The sequence below is a fragment of the Cololabis saira genome, chromosome 8, assembly GCF_033807715.1.
Source record: "Cololabis saira isolate AMF1-May2022 chromosome 8, fColSai1.1, whole genome shotgun sequence".
Lineage (NCBI taxonomy): Eukaryota > Metazoa > Chordata > Actinopteri > Beloniformes > Belonidae > Cololabis > Cololabis saira.
Window position 1 is genome coordinate 5,543,501 of NC_084594.1, and position 14,017 is coordinate 5,557,517.

Below are 14,017 nucleotides of genomic sequence, written 5' to 3' on the forward strand. Positions count from 1 at the left end.
AGTACAAATATTTTTTACACACGCACAAAATATTTCTACAGTACAAAGTTTATTAACAGATACAAAAAAGTTATGGCATTAATTTGAGCCCATAGATGATCGTGTTAATTGCAGCTAATACACAACAGTTCACTTCACACACGACGGCAACAGCAGCAGCAGAGCGGCCTCCTCGTGGAAACGGTTGCCGTGGAAACCGGCTTACGTCATCCCCGTAGTGGTTGCCATGGTCCTGGCCGCTGACGTCAAAGCCCCTTGCAAGATGCTCGGGAAACCCCCCGTTGTGGTTGCCGTGGATACGGGCGGGGGGAGGGGCGGGGTCTGGAGGAAGCGGAAGTGTCAGCGCAGCCGGAAGTGGATCTGCCCTGAACAGCGAGCAGAGCGGAGGACGAGAAACCCCATCCTTACAGAACAAACCTCTCTTAACGGTGAGTTACAGCCGTGTTCTAGTCCCCTTTTACCGCCGTGTACTCCACACCCCGGGGCGCGGGTTTAAACGGGTTTAAACCGCGGAAGAAGAAGAATATTGTGGTTTCTAGGGGGGATTTAGGCTGAAAAAGGTTAAAAATCCGCCCAAACGAGCCGCACACGGGGCTGGTTTGGGCGGATTTTTCACGGATCGGGGGAGTCCGTCGTGAAATGGCAGCGGGTCCGCTCCGTCATGGCGCAGTGAGGCTAACTCTCCCTCATGTTTAACGGGACTTTTACCCTCCTAATCCCGCCGGAACCGGCCCCCCTCGGGGGGGTCCGGAGCCCCGGGGGCCCGGGTTTAAAACCCCGCCGGGGTGGGGTCGCTGCGTTCGAGGGTTTAGGTAATATGGGTAAAATGGGTGTCGCCGCGCTGGTTGAACTGGGTCAGGTCCTGCTAGCGGCTAGGCTAGCCGCGCATGCGCGGTGACGTAAGGCTGGCCGCGCCTGCGCAGTGACGTAGCGGGGTTAGCGCTAGCTGCTGCTAATCTGTCTCTCCATCTTAAAGCTCCGACTCGCCCACTCCGTCCCTGTATCATAAACCTGTTTAATAAATAATAATAATATAATAAATAATAATAAAATAATAAATAATATTAAATAATAATAACAAATAAACCTGTTTTTTTAATTATTATTTAATATTATTTAGTATTATTTATTATTATGGTGTTCCTTCTGACAGGGGGACTGCCAATGGAAATTAGCCTTTTGGCTACAATTGGGTGCATTTACATTTTTTTAAATGTTCATTAATGTACATTTTCCTTCCTATAACAAAATAAAATTAGATGCAATAACTGGAACCTGCTGGATTATTGCCCCACTTCTTTTTTTTTTTTATAAATCTTTTTATTGGTATTTTTGGGCAATAACAAAATGGCAAAAACAGATATCAAAACCAACCCTATTAAGTATGCCATTTTTTAAACCCCAACCCACCCACAATTGCATGGCTGTACAAAATAATATATAGATGTGCAGAGAAAAAAAAAACTACAGTACAATAATACAAAACTGGAACCTGCTGGATTAATAATTAATAATAATTTCAATTTATATAGCACTTTTCACCTGAAGCAACAGATCTCAGAGCGCTTTACAAAGAAGACTAAGAAACTAAGACAAAACCTAGCTACTAAGTAAGATAAAAAGTTGTGGGCAGCAAAAAGATAACAAATACATTTTAAAAATATGTGAATAAAAGGGCCCCTCTTATTGCCCCACTTCTTAAAAAAAAAATATATATATATATAAATTAAAGCTGCAATCAGCGATGAACGGGCCATCGCGCATGCAATTTGCACCAATAAAAGTCAAGGACTCAAAACTAAGTCAGATGAAATCACCCACGACTCTTTATGTGAAACCATTCAAAAGTTATGCCAGAAAAAAGGGACTAAAAATAAAAGGAACTATCAAATATCGACCAATCAGAAGAAGGGGCGGGGCCATCTTGCACCAATTATGTTCAAGGACTCAAAACCGAGCCAGATGACACCACCCATGACTCTTTATGTCAAATCATTCAAAAGTTATGGCAGAAAGTAGGAACTATCAAATATGGACCAATCACATGAAGGGGGGTGCGCTTTTTGGCGTCTATCGTCGCCACGGTAACGCTTTTGACTGAGAAAAGTAATGCGCGTCGTCGAAGGATGGAGACGCACATTTTGATGTATAACACACCTGGGTGCACTTCACGGTTCGGGCGAAGAAATGGCATAAATTACACGTATAATTAAAAATGGACAACTTCCTGTTCGGTTTCGGCCATGGCGCCAAGAGACTTTTCTTTAAGTTGCAACATGATAAAGGTGTGTACCGATTTCGTGCATGTACGTCAAACCGTATTGTGGGGCTTGAGGCGCCAAATTTTCTAGGGGGCGCTGTTGAGCCGTTAGGCCACGCCCATTAATGCAAACCATTAAATATCAAATTTTCCGCTCCGTCATGGCGCAGTGAGGCGACATGGGAGCTAACACACCCTCCATGTTTCCCCGGGACTTTCCCCTCCCAATCCCGCCGGCCCCCTTCAGTGGGATCCGGAGCCCCGCGGGGCCCGGGCATGCGCGGCCACGTAAGGCTGGCCGCGCCTGCGAAGTGACGGAGCGGGGTTAGCGCGCTAGCCCCCGCTAGCTGGCTGCTAATCTGTCTCTCCATCTTAAAGCTCCGACTCGCCCACTTCGTCCCAGGTGCTTTCGGTTGTTTTTAAGGTTCTTATTTTTAAGAAGGTTTTAAGACGGCGGGTCTCGCCCTGCGGAGCGTGATTGCGGCGGCGCCCTATCCCCGCCCCGGCCATCCTCCCTGTCCGCCCCTGGAAAGGCTGCTTCACCTCAGCCAGGTGGTTGGATAACCACACACGTGGAGGCACCTGGGCCACTTTAACTTCATCTAAAACGCTGCAGTGTCATAATAAACCTACAGTACAATAATACAAAACTGGGACCTGCTGGATTATTGCCCAACTTCTTAAAAAAATAAATATAAATTAAAGCTGCAAGCAGCGATGAACGGGCCCTTGCGCGTGCTATTTTCACCAATAAAAGTCAAGGACTCAAAACCGAGTCCGATGACACCAACCATGACTCTTTATGTCAAACCATTCAAAAGTTATGGCAGAGAATAGGGAGTATCAAATATTGACCAATCAGATGAAGGGGGGGGGCAGGCTTTTTGGTGTCTATCGTCGCCACGGTAACGCTTTTGACTGAGAAAAGTAATGCGCGTAGTCGCAGGATCTAGACGCACATTTTGATGTATAATACACCTGGGTGCACGTTACGGTTCGGGCCGCATTAACGGCCAAAGAAATACACGTCTAATTCAAAACGGCCGACTTCCTGTTCGGTTTCAGCCATGGCGCCAAGGGACATTTCCTTAAGTTGCGACATGATGGTGTGTACCGATTTTCCTGCCATTTTGATGTAGTAATTGCTCGGGGGTCATGTACTGGGTCTCTGGGAAGATCCTGGAGACAACTTGTGTTATATTAGACGCGATTTTCGTGCATGTACGTCAAACCGTATTGTGGGGCTTGAGGGACGACGTTTTCTAGGGGCAGCGGTTGAGCCATTAGGCCACGCCCATTAATGCAAACCATTAAATATCAAATTTTTCGCCAGGCCTGGCTTGGTGCAAAATTTGGTGACTTTTGGGGCACGTTTAGGGGGGAAAAAGGCCCTCATTTCGTCGGAAGAAAAACAAGGATAAAAACGAGGGAAAAAAATAAAAACATCTCCTACAGATACATTAGGGCCTTCGCAATGTCAGTGCTCGGGCCCTAATAATGATGGTCGAACCCAGGGGTCTTCAACCTTTTTGAGCCCAGGGACCCCTTGCATGAGAGAAAAACAGAGCAGGGAGCCCGCTTGTCATTCTTCAAGTTTTAAGCCTGGCTTATAATAACTTTTGAATTTGTTTTATTCTGCTTATATCACCTTATTAACCAATTCCTGACTGGGTTATTAGCCTACATGTGATGATTCCTCCTTAACAAGTTTTATCCCATCAGAATCGAGCAATTTCTCTGTAATTCACAGTGTGGCCTGAAGTCGATCCATTCATGGTTGAGATAAACCATTAACTGGGTTTGCACAAGTCTCAGATTTTCCTGCAATAAAGCCACATGCAATTTAAGGTTGCTCTAAAAGTCGGTACTAATTGAAAAATGGGGAATAAATAAAGGTTTTTTTCCAATTTTGGAAAATCAGTTTTAAGTTTAGTCTAGAATTACTTAGTGAATGTTATTATTATTAATTGAAATCACTACCAACTCAAAAATCTAACAGTAAAAACTAAACACGAGTCGACTCCAAAGACATTCGGTGAACCGTTCAGATCTCCTTGGTACTGTGACATCACAGACCCTCGCTAAAATAGTATATCCAGCTTTACATTCTCCATTTACACCCAACTTCCCATTACCTGAGATGTGAGTAATGGAAAAGGTTAATCTCAAGAGACACGCCCTGTTGAATAGGGTAGTTTTTCAAGCATGGCACTTTTTTCCTTTACTAAATAAATAAATAACTTAAAAAAAAGACATTTTAGAAAATCCTGCAGTATTCCACCAGTCATAACTGCACATTTCCTCACCACCAACCCTTGCGTGCATCACTATTGTCTTAAATCAAGAAGGTAATTTCACCTACTGCCACCTGCTGATGTGGAATAGTGTTTTACTCCTTTTTTATTTTTTGTGAAATTGTCTAAATTCCTTCGGCACACCCAATAATCTCTCCTGGCACCATGACAGTGGTTGAAAATCACTGGACTAGGCGACATTTTGGCTCCGCCCCAAAACTGACTGCTGCGAAAAGAGCAGTAAAAGCATGACTAGAGTGGCTAAAGTGGCTGTTATACTTTACCGTGAGCAAATAAATGTGACAGAATTTGAATTAATACCTCAAGAAACTCAATGTTTGAGGAAGGTCATAATAGTTTTCCTTTTAAAAAATGTCGTTTTAAGTAGGAGAATTAAAGCAAATGTCACAGGTTCTGTATTTATGTGACCACCTTTACGTTTAATTGAAATGCATTTTCTGGCTGGTTGAATATATAGAGATTATTGAGTAGCATACAGTATATGGCACTGTTTCCTCTCTGAAAATGAGGTCACGTGACCTTGTTCTGACCTTAATGATTTGGATTTGGCCAGTACAAAAAGACATTCCCCTGCCAACCTCAGCAGAAAACCAGTGAATCAAGAGGGACCCTTAGTGTTCTGATAATGGAAAGATGGGTTTCTGAATTTATTATGTTCCCACCGCCTAATGATCGCACCATTTTGTCTTTTGGAAAACTAATGGAACTGTGCTCAACATGAGCAGATAATTGATTTTTACTTTTTAGCACTTGGATCGAGACCAGCTCTGTGCTGTCGGTGCATTCTCAGCTGTGAGGCTATTAATTACCCCGCAGAGCCATGGAAAGTGCACAGAAGTGGCAGCACGAACAGTGTAGTTGCTGTGTGAATTACAAGTTATTTAGATGAGCTTTCTTTTCATGTACGTGTGAGGTCTGCAGCAGCAAATACCTTTAATTCATTCACATGTGGCCATGATATTTCTAACAGACCAATGCAGCGAGGCTGGTGAAGACATTTGTGAAGATGTTTTGCTGCAAATAACTTGGAGATATTTTCCTCGTTCTTGAAAAATATAGATTTTTTAAAGTACATTTTATAAGGTTTTAAGCCAAATTTAACACCAAGTCAATTTATTTTTGGAAAAAAACTAAACAAGAAAAAAACATCAGTCACTTTTGACAGGAGATCAAGTAAATTAATTTTAGTAAAATGATGCAAACACGTAAAAGCAATGTTTTAAGGATGTACAGCCTCACCCAGATTGGCCAATCACATCAGATGCGCCGTAGTGCCGCTGCAAGTGTCGTCCTATTGCCAAACTATCATGTTACTAGCATTCTTTTTTTGCAAAGGGTGACTAGATTGATTTTTATTTTTTTTTAGTTCATTTGTCCCACAGAGGTCATGAGGACGTGGCCTGCTCTGAAATTTGTTAGAAGAGATTAACAGTCCAAATAAACCTCAACTGTTTGCCTATAAGCTTACTCCATTGCCCAATCCCAAGTTGTCAATATCAAAAATCATTGATCTTAACGATTCTTGCCACAGATTGAATACCTCAACAGCCAATGAGGGCGAGCAGATCAGATAGTGTCACTAGTCACAAGCACAACATGGTGCAACCTGAAGCAAATGGAAAACAAAACGACGATTAACTAGTGGAATTGACACCCGTTACCCAGAGAAACTCACGGGAAATACATTTCATCCCAAAACCAACGGTAATTTATGAAAAATGTCTGCTTTGGATGAAGCTATGTGGACGGCCACACCTTCCACCGGGCTATCAGCTAAACTAGTCAAAAGATCTCGTTTTCGCCGAAACCTCAGTTTTATAAACTCACTCCGCTGTACCTGAAGTGTTTTTATTCATATCTAGCTGCTGTTGATTTTCTTTGGCGCAATAATTAGAAATAAAGTGATGTAAAACCCAGTTTTTACAGTGGAAGAAGACCGGGGAGACGACAGTTTTTTCAGACCTGGCAACGGGGGCGGGGCTTGACGAAGGGGCAATTGTCAAAAACACGAGCACCTTTCTAGCTTCCATGTAAAGCCTGAGTTATTGTTCTGCGTCAAATCGACGCCGTGCCTACGCCGTCACCGTGACGCCGTCGTGAACCTTCGGACTTCTCCGTCACTCCATTTCTCCGCGGTGCAGTACCCCCCGTGACCGCTAATTTGCGATCTTTTCCTGAATGGTTTTCGACTTTTTCCGGTCACAGTGAATCAAAGAGATAAGGACAACTCGAAGAAAAGAGCGCTGAAAGTTCACTACTGCTTTAAACCGGAAACCGGAAATGCGTTGCTACCAAGCAAACCAATCACAGCCCTCTCGTCTGCGTTTGGTCTGCGTCGCCTCGACGCGTAGTTACAATTTTTGGGACCACGCGGCGTAGGCACGGCGTCGTTTTGACGCAGAACCATAACTCAGCCTTAAGACTTACGTTTGAGATTGCAACTCTGCATGATTTGTGGTATCGTAAATAGGCCGACAGAGATTAGTTGACAAACGATTACAGCAGTTGTAAAGATTTTTCGAGCCATAAACTCACATTTAATGTCTGAAATCTTCCCATTTCAGTTACAAATGTTGTTTTATAACTGCAGTAAACTAAAATAGGTGTAAGGGGCAGTATGGTTTCAATGTTTGCCTCACTAGCGTCCTGTCTCTGACTAACAAGAGCATATGAACCATCGCCAAACAGTGACAGGAAACGGGTAAACCAAAAAAAATCAACCCATTGATTGACTATCAGAATAATCGGTTTGATTTAGCTCTCGTTATCACAAGTGTGGTCGTGTGGTACTACATGCTCTCACGTCGGCCATGACGGCGCCCGGTGCCTTCCGCTCACCTTGGGGCGTCGGGTGTTGCTGAACTGAATCTGAAGTTGGGGAAAGTTCAGTCGTCAGTAGTGATCAATACTGAAATATCGATACTTCCGATACCAGATCTGTATGCTCAAAAAATCGATTCTCAAATGAAAATATCGATACTTTAGTCATTTGTGGTGATGTATATCATTAACAAGAATACGGTGGAAAGTAACTACCGTATTTTCCGCATTATAAGGCGCACCTTCAATGAATTATGTATTTTAAAACTGTTTCCCTATATAAGGCGCACTAAATATATGTTAAAATACCGTACTATAGTGGCTGGGGTTGAGTTACGTATCTACCTGATGGAGCTGCTACAGGAAATGCTACAAAATCCTACAGCAAATGCAAAAAAAAAAACAAGAAGAAAAGTACTGTATGTCAAACTTTATTAACAAAATAAAAACCAGCTTTGCTCCGTCTCGTCAAAGTCTCCGTTATGCGAGTCAGCGTCGCTGCTGTTGTCTTGAACGTCTGTGACGATTCCTGACGTTTTTAGCGCCGTTAATTCGGCGACACCAACTACATTACCCACAATCCCCCTGACTACAGTAACAGAAATTACCGTAATTATCATATATAAGGTGCACTGCCGGTTTTTGAGAAAATTAAAGGCTTTCAGGTGCGCCTTATAGTGCGGAAAATACGGAAAAACTATTCAGATTTTGTCTAAATGACACGCTGCTGGTAGGAACTACTTTTTTCATTTTTATAGTAGTTATTTTTGTTTATTCTCTTCAGGTTAATGGTTTTATTATTTTACTTAGCATCTTTTTTAGTGATGGAAACACCTTTTTCAAACAGTTTTTCTGTTGTAACAGCTCGGCTGTATCGTGAATGAGGCAGCTACCTCAGTAAACTTCTGACTGAAATAAATAGCTAAATAAGCGACTCTGTCTTGTATTCTTTAGCTATCTAAAATGCACCATTTTGATTAGATTTTCCGGGTACGTCAGGTGTATTTGCACAATATATTGGTATTGAACCGGCGTCACCGATACCAGCCTGAATTTTACTCAATATCGGATCGGAAAGGAAAACAGTCTTGGTGCCCCCTTCAGGTGTGGAGGTGAACTCCATTCTCTCTGCTCCATTATATTCCGAAAGATAAAATGATTGGCATTAATTTACAAAAAAACCCAAGAAAATGTATCAGGGAGGTAAATGAAAATGGAAGCTTCTGCCTTGATCTAAAAATATATATAAATATATATATTTCATGTGGGAAGAGAACTAGTGAGGAGACCTACAGCAGCTTTTGAAGGATCTCCCACCTTTTCCGTGCTCGGAGAGCAGACGCAGCGCACACATCTGCTATCGTCAGGTGCTTCACCACTTGAAGTGAAACGGCAGAGATGGCCTCAGGATAAAACGAGGCAAAGCTGCAGCAGCACAATTACATAATGCCTTGTCTAACTGGTCGGGGGAACACTGACGGAACAGCAAACAGGGGATTTTAGACCATTATATTATAACAGAACCAGTATATCAAAATTATGCCAAATTATCACAGGATTCATTAAAAATGAGGAACTAAAACCCCTGAGGGAAACCTTTTTTATTGTAATTTATTATAGATCAATTCAAATCTCCTCACAGGCACTATGGGGGGGTGTATATACAGGACTGTCTCAGAAAATTAGAATATTGTGATAAAGTTCTTTATTTTCTATAATGCAATTTATAAAAAAAAAAAAAGTCATACATTCTGGATTCATTACAAATAGAATAGAAGACTTTATTGATCTCCCAGAGGAGAAATTCAGTCGTGCAGCAGCCAAAACACACACACGCTCAACGGTTTATACAAAAAATTTGATATAGAAATAACCAATAAATAGTTAAATAATAAAAAAGAGCAATATAAAAAGTAGAAAGAGTATGTACAAGAGAAAAAAAATAGTAAACACCAAAAAAACGGATAATATTTACAAAATATTTACAAATATTAAATATTTTCTGTAAAATATTTTCATATTTTACAGCTAATGATTAAGATTCCCAGAATATTATCATTTTTTGAGATAGGATATTGGAGTTTTCTTAAGCTGTAAGCCATGATCAGCAATATTAAAATAATAAAAGGCTTGCAATATTTCAGTTGATTTGTAATGAATCCAGAATGTATGACATTTTTGCATTACAGAAAATAAAGGACTTTATCACAATATTCTAATTTTCTGAGACAGTCCTGTACATTATTAGAGCATATATTGGTTATTTTATGGGGCCTGAAGCCAAAATATTCTGGGAATCTTAATTCATTACAAATCAACTGAAATATTGCAAGCCTTTTATTATTTTAATATTGCTGATCATGGTTTGCAGCTTAAGAAAACTCAAATATCCTATCTCAAAAAATTAGAATATTCTGGAAATCTTAAACTGTAAGCCATGATCAGCAATATTAAAATAATAAAAGGCTTGCAATATTTCAGTTGATTTGTAATGAATCCAGAATGTATGACATTTTTATTTTTGTAATTGCATTATAGAAAATCACAATATTCAAATTTTCTGAGACAGTCCTGTATATTCTGTATAAAAGCATATCCTCAGTTAACAGCAGTGAAGGCGATTCAGCACCACGTGCAACAAATCACTCATACTGCATGAGACATTTTCCGCGGTAAGAAGACGGGTATGGTTAACGCCAGTACAAAGCATCATGGGAAGGAGGCACATCAAAAGCGTTGAGCGTGGCTGATGCGCAAGAATGCAGCCAGTGTGACGCAGCTCTCCAGTTCAAGTGGATGCTGCTCCACATAACGGCTTCAGCTGCACAGCCCTGCGAGAGGAGAGGGGAGCGCAGCGCCGCACGCACGCACAGTCGCACCGCGGACGCGTGTTGCCCCAGGGCCGAGCTTTGCCGAGTGATGTCAATCAGCTGATTCTACGGTATTGGCGTGTTCGGATTTAGCTCACGCACGGCGGTGTTGCCGGGCTGCACGAGCTGCTAAGTTATGGACAGCAGCTTAAAGAGTAAACGTGTAGTTGTTGCGACACCTTCTCTCTTGTGACCCCTAAACCCCCTCCCCTTTGAGGTATGTGATGGATAAACGTGTTAACATGCTGGACCACGTTCTTATGACCTTATGAGGTAACAAGTTCACTCGTTTATCATAAAATCTGACGCATTTCTCTGGAAAAAAGACTGTTTGTAACAAGGTAGTTTTATAATTTAGAGGACTGTCTCAGAAAATTTGAATATTGTGATTTTTCTGTAGTGCAATTACAAAAACAAAAATGTCATACTTTCTGGATTCATTACAAATCAACTGAAATATTGCAAGCCTTTTATTATTTTAATATTGCTGATCATGGCTTACAGTTTAAGATTAAGATTCCCAGAATATTTTGGCTTTAGGCCCAATAAAATAAGCAATATATGCTCTAATAATCTACAGGACTGTCTCAGAAAATTAGAATATTGTGATAAAGTCCTTTATTTTCTGTAATGCAAAAATGTCATACATTCTGGATTCATTACAAATCAACTGAAATATTGCAAGCCTTTTATTATTTTAATATAGCTGATCATGGTTTACAGCTTAAAAAAACTCAAATATCCTATCTCAAAAAATGAGAATATTCTGGGAATCTTAAACTGTAAAACATAATCAGCAATATTAAATAATAAAAGGCTTGCAATATTTCAGTTGATTTGTAATGAATCCAGAATGTATGACATTTTTTTTTTTTTTTAATTGCATTACAGAAAATAAAGAACTTTATCACAATATTCAAATTTTCTGAGACAGTCCTGTATGAGGTAACAAGTTCATCGTTTTTATCATAAAATCTGACACATTTCTCTGGAAAAAAAAGACTGTTTAAAGGTAACAAGGTAGTTTTTGTATTTATTATAGTTTATATCCTCCTTACTCAGAGACATGTGCACGTTCTTTCCTAGATTTCACCTCTGGAAGGTTAGTTGCAGCTGAAAATGCAGCCTAAAGCCAGTTGTGTGTGTGTTTGTTTGGTCATTTATTCTCCAGCAGTTCAAACAAAAGAAAAAAATGATTTTTTTTAATTATTATTATTATTTCCCCCCTTAGCCATAGAAATGCTCCTGCACTAAAGCCCGTTCTGTAGTTGTGTGGTGCTGGTGGATGTGAGGGAGATGGAGGCGAGGATGTGTCCTACTTAGACCTGCAGATACATCTGGAGAGCAGAAAGTCTTCGGGGATGAAATGATGGGGAGCAGGAGCTTCACTTGACCGGGTTTTGACATTTAATGAATTGCTTTTAGGTCTGTGCTCGTGTGTTTTTACACGCTGATATTCTCTCGTATGTGAAAGGCGTGCGATTGGGGGGGGTTCGATCACGGATCAGATCAAGTGGTACCTAGAGGCGGCTGCTCCAGCTTCATGCCCTACTTTGTCCGTGCACCCATGAGATCTTTACACCTTTTTTTTAGTGATGCACCGAAATGAAAAATTGTGGCCGAAACCGAAAATAATAATAAACACTTGGCCGAATACCGAATAACATACCGAACATGGTTCTTCGCAGTTTTTCCATTTTATTTTGCCAATTTTTTCACCATTGCATAAATCAAATAAATGGGCTTTAGGCATGCTTTTCAAAGAAAACAATCTTTTACAAAATTAAAAGGTAGAAATATTTTTTGAACATGAACAACTGGCCATCTTTGAGCTTAGGCCTATAACTGACTGCTGAAAAATTGTAACATAGGCCTTAAAACAAAACAAAAATGCATTGTAAAAAAAAAGTGAAAAAGAAGTGGATAAAACAAAATAAAGAAAAAGAAAATCCATCCCTTTCCCATACAAGTATTAATATGGGAAAGGGATTGATTTTCTTTTTCTTTATTTTGTTTTATCCTCTTTTGCGTCATCTAAACACGCCGTTATTACAGGTAATTGTTCTTTTTTCCCCACTTATTCCACCGAACACCGAGGGTTAGGGCTGGGTGATTTTGGACAAAAATAAAATCCCGATTTTTTTTTCTTTCTTTCTGAAAACCCGATTTTCGATTTTTTTGGTAAAACTACAAAAGACAATGGAATGAATTGTTTCAAATATTTTATTTTTAAAGAAAAACAGCAAACAAATTCCCCTATTGGGAATGAAGTGCATTTGAAAGATACTGTAAATCCTCCTTGAGTTTAGTAAAGTGACAACATTTACAATTTTCTTGACCAAACAAAGATGATTAAACGCATGCAGCCAGCCAAAAAAGGAAAATCGATTTTCCGATTTTCCTTTTTTTAACATTTAAATCCGATTTCGATTTAAAGCCCTACCGAGGACGTTTTTTTTTGCTATTTTCGGCCGAACAATTTCGGTTACCGAACATTCGGTGCATCACTACCTTTTTTATGTGTCACCGTTTTCTCTCATTTCTGATTGTACCGTTTTTACCCCAACGAAAAAAAACTAACTCTGTTTCCTGTCTCCTTCCCCCTTTTCTGTATCTGTGTTTGTCTCCGTCTTGCAGCCTAAACCATGGATAAGAACGACCTGGTGCAGAAAGCCAAGCTGGCAGAGCAGGCCGAGCGCTACGACGACATGGCGGCTGCCATGAAGCTCGTGACGGAGCAGGGCCTGGAGCTCAGCAACGAGGAGCGCAACCTGCTCTCCGTCGCCTACAAGAACGTGGTATGGCTTCCCTGAGATCACTGCTATGTGTCCACAGATCTAATAAAGGGAAGAAGGTGTCGATAGAACTCCAAACTTTCATGTAGAGAGGTTTCTGTCAGCCCGTTTCAATTCTAGTTTGAGTCTAGTCTTTGGGTCGAGCTATCATTTTAGTTTTTATTAGTTTTAGTCACGTTCATTCTCCTTTTAGTCGTGTCAAGTTTCAGTCGAAAAAAGCATTTTAGTCTTATTTTAGCCAGAATTGTCCAGGACCATTCTAGTCTAGTTTTAGTCAAAGATTGTATTTAGCCAAACCCATTTAACAATTCAAACAAGGTTATCTTATTATTATATTATTGTTACCTTATAGACTCAAGAATACATTCATTCCAGATACAGAAGGCTCTAATTTGAGTTTACAACATATTTATTTTTCTGCATTTCTCCCCATCTTTTTCTTTTCCGACGACACATTGGGTTTTCTTTTCCACGTCTATGTAGGAAAGTGTATCCAAAGATCTAAAGACTAAACTGGTTTTAAAGATTAAACCAGAGGAAACAAATAAAAAAATGGATATTAAGGATTTTTGTTAGAACATAGCAACAAAAATGAAGACACATTTTATTTTAGTTTTTATTTTGTAATCTACATTTTAGTCTGGTTTTTATTCCTCTACGATATTGCATTATACATCTAATTTTCGTTATCGTCACATGACCAGCATTTTCGTTGCGTCTCGTCTCGTTTTTCCTCAGGGTTTAAAGGTTCGTTGACGACGATATTTACCGTATTTTCTGGACTATAAGCCACACCTGCATATAAGCCACATCCGCTCTATTTTTTAAAAAATAATTAAAAAAAGATATGCAAGCCGCAGATATTAATGTTGTTAGATTAGATATTTACTACATGTACAGAACCATTTTGAACTGTAAATGATGTACATGTTTGTACCTAAATAGATCCTTTCCTAA

At 40.2% G+C, this 14,017-nt stretch overlaps 1 protein-coding gene across 1 annotated transcript in view; it reads left to right on the top strand.

The window, feature by feature from the left end:
- The first annotated feature begins 291 nt into the window (after positions 1–291).
- Positions 292–14,017, top strand: part of LOC133448254 (14-3-3 protein beta/alpha-1) — a 36,134-nt gene continuing 22,408 nt past the window's right edge. The window contains exons 1-2 of the mRNA XM_061726615.1: positions 292–428; positions 12,903–13,063. Of these exons, the coding sequence (XP_061582599.1) occupies positions 12,911–13,063 (153 nt within the window). The 5' untranslated portion in view covers positions 292–428; positions 12,903–12,910. The remainder of the gene's footprint in view (positions 429–12,902; positions 13,064–14,017) is intronic.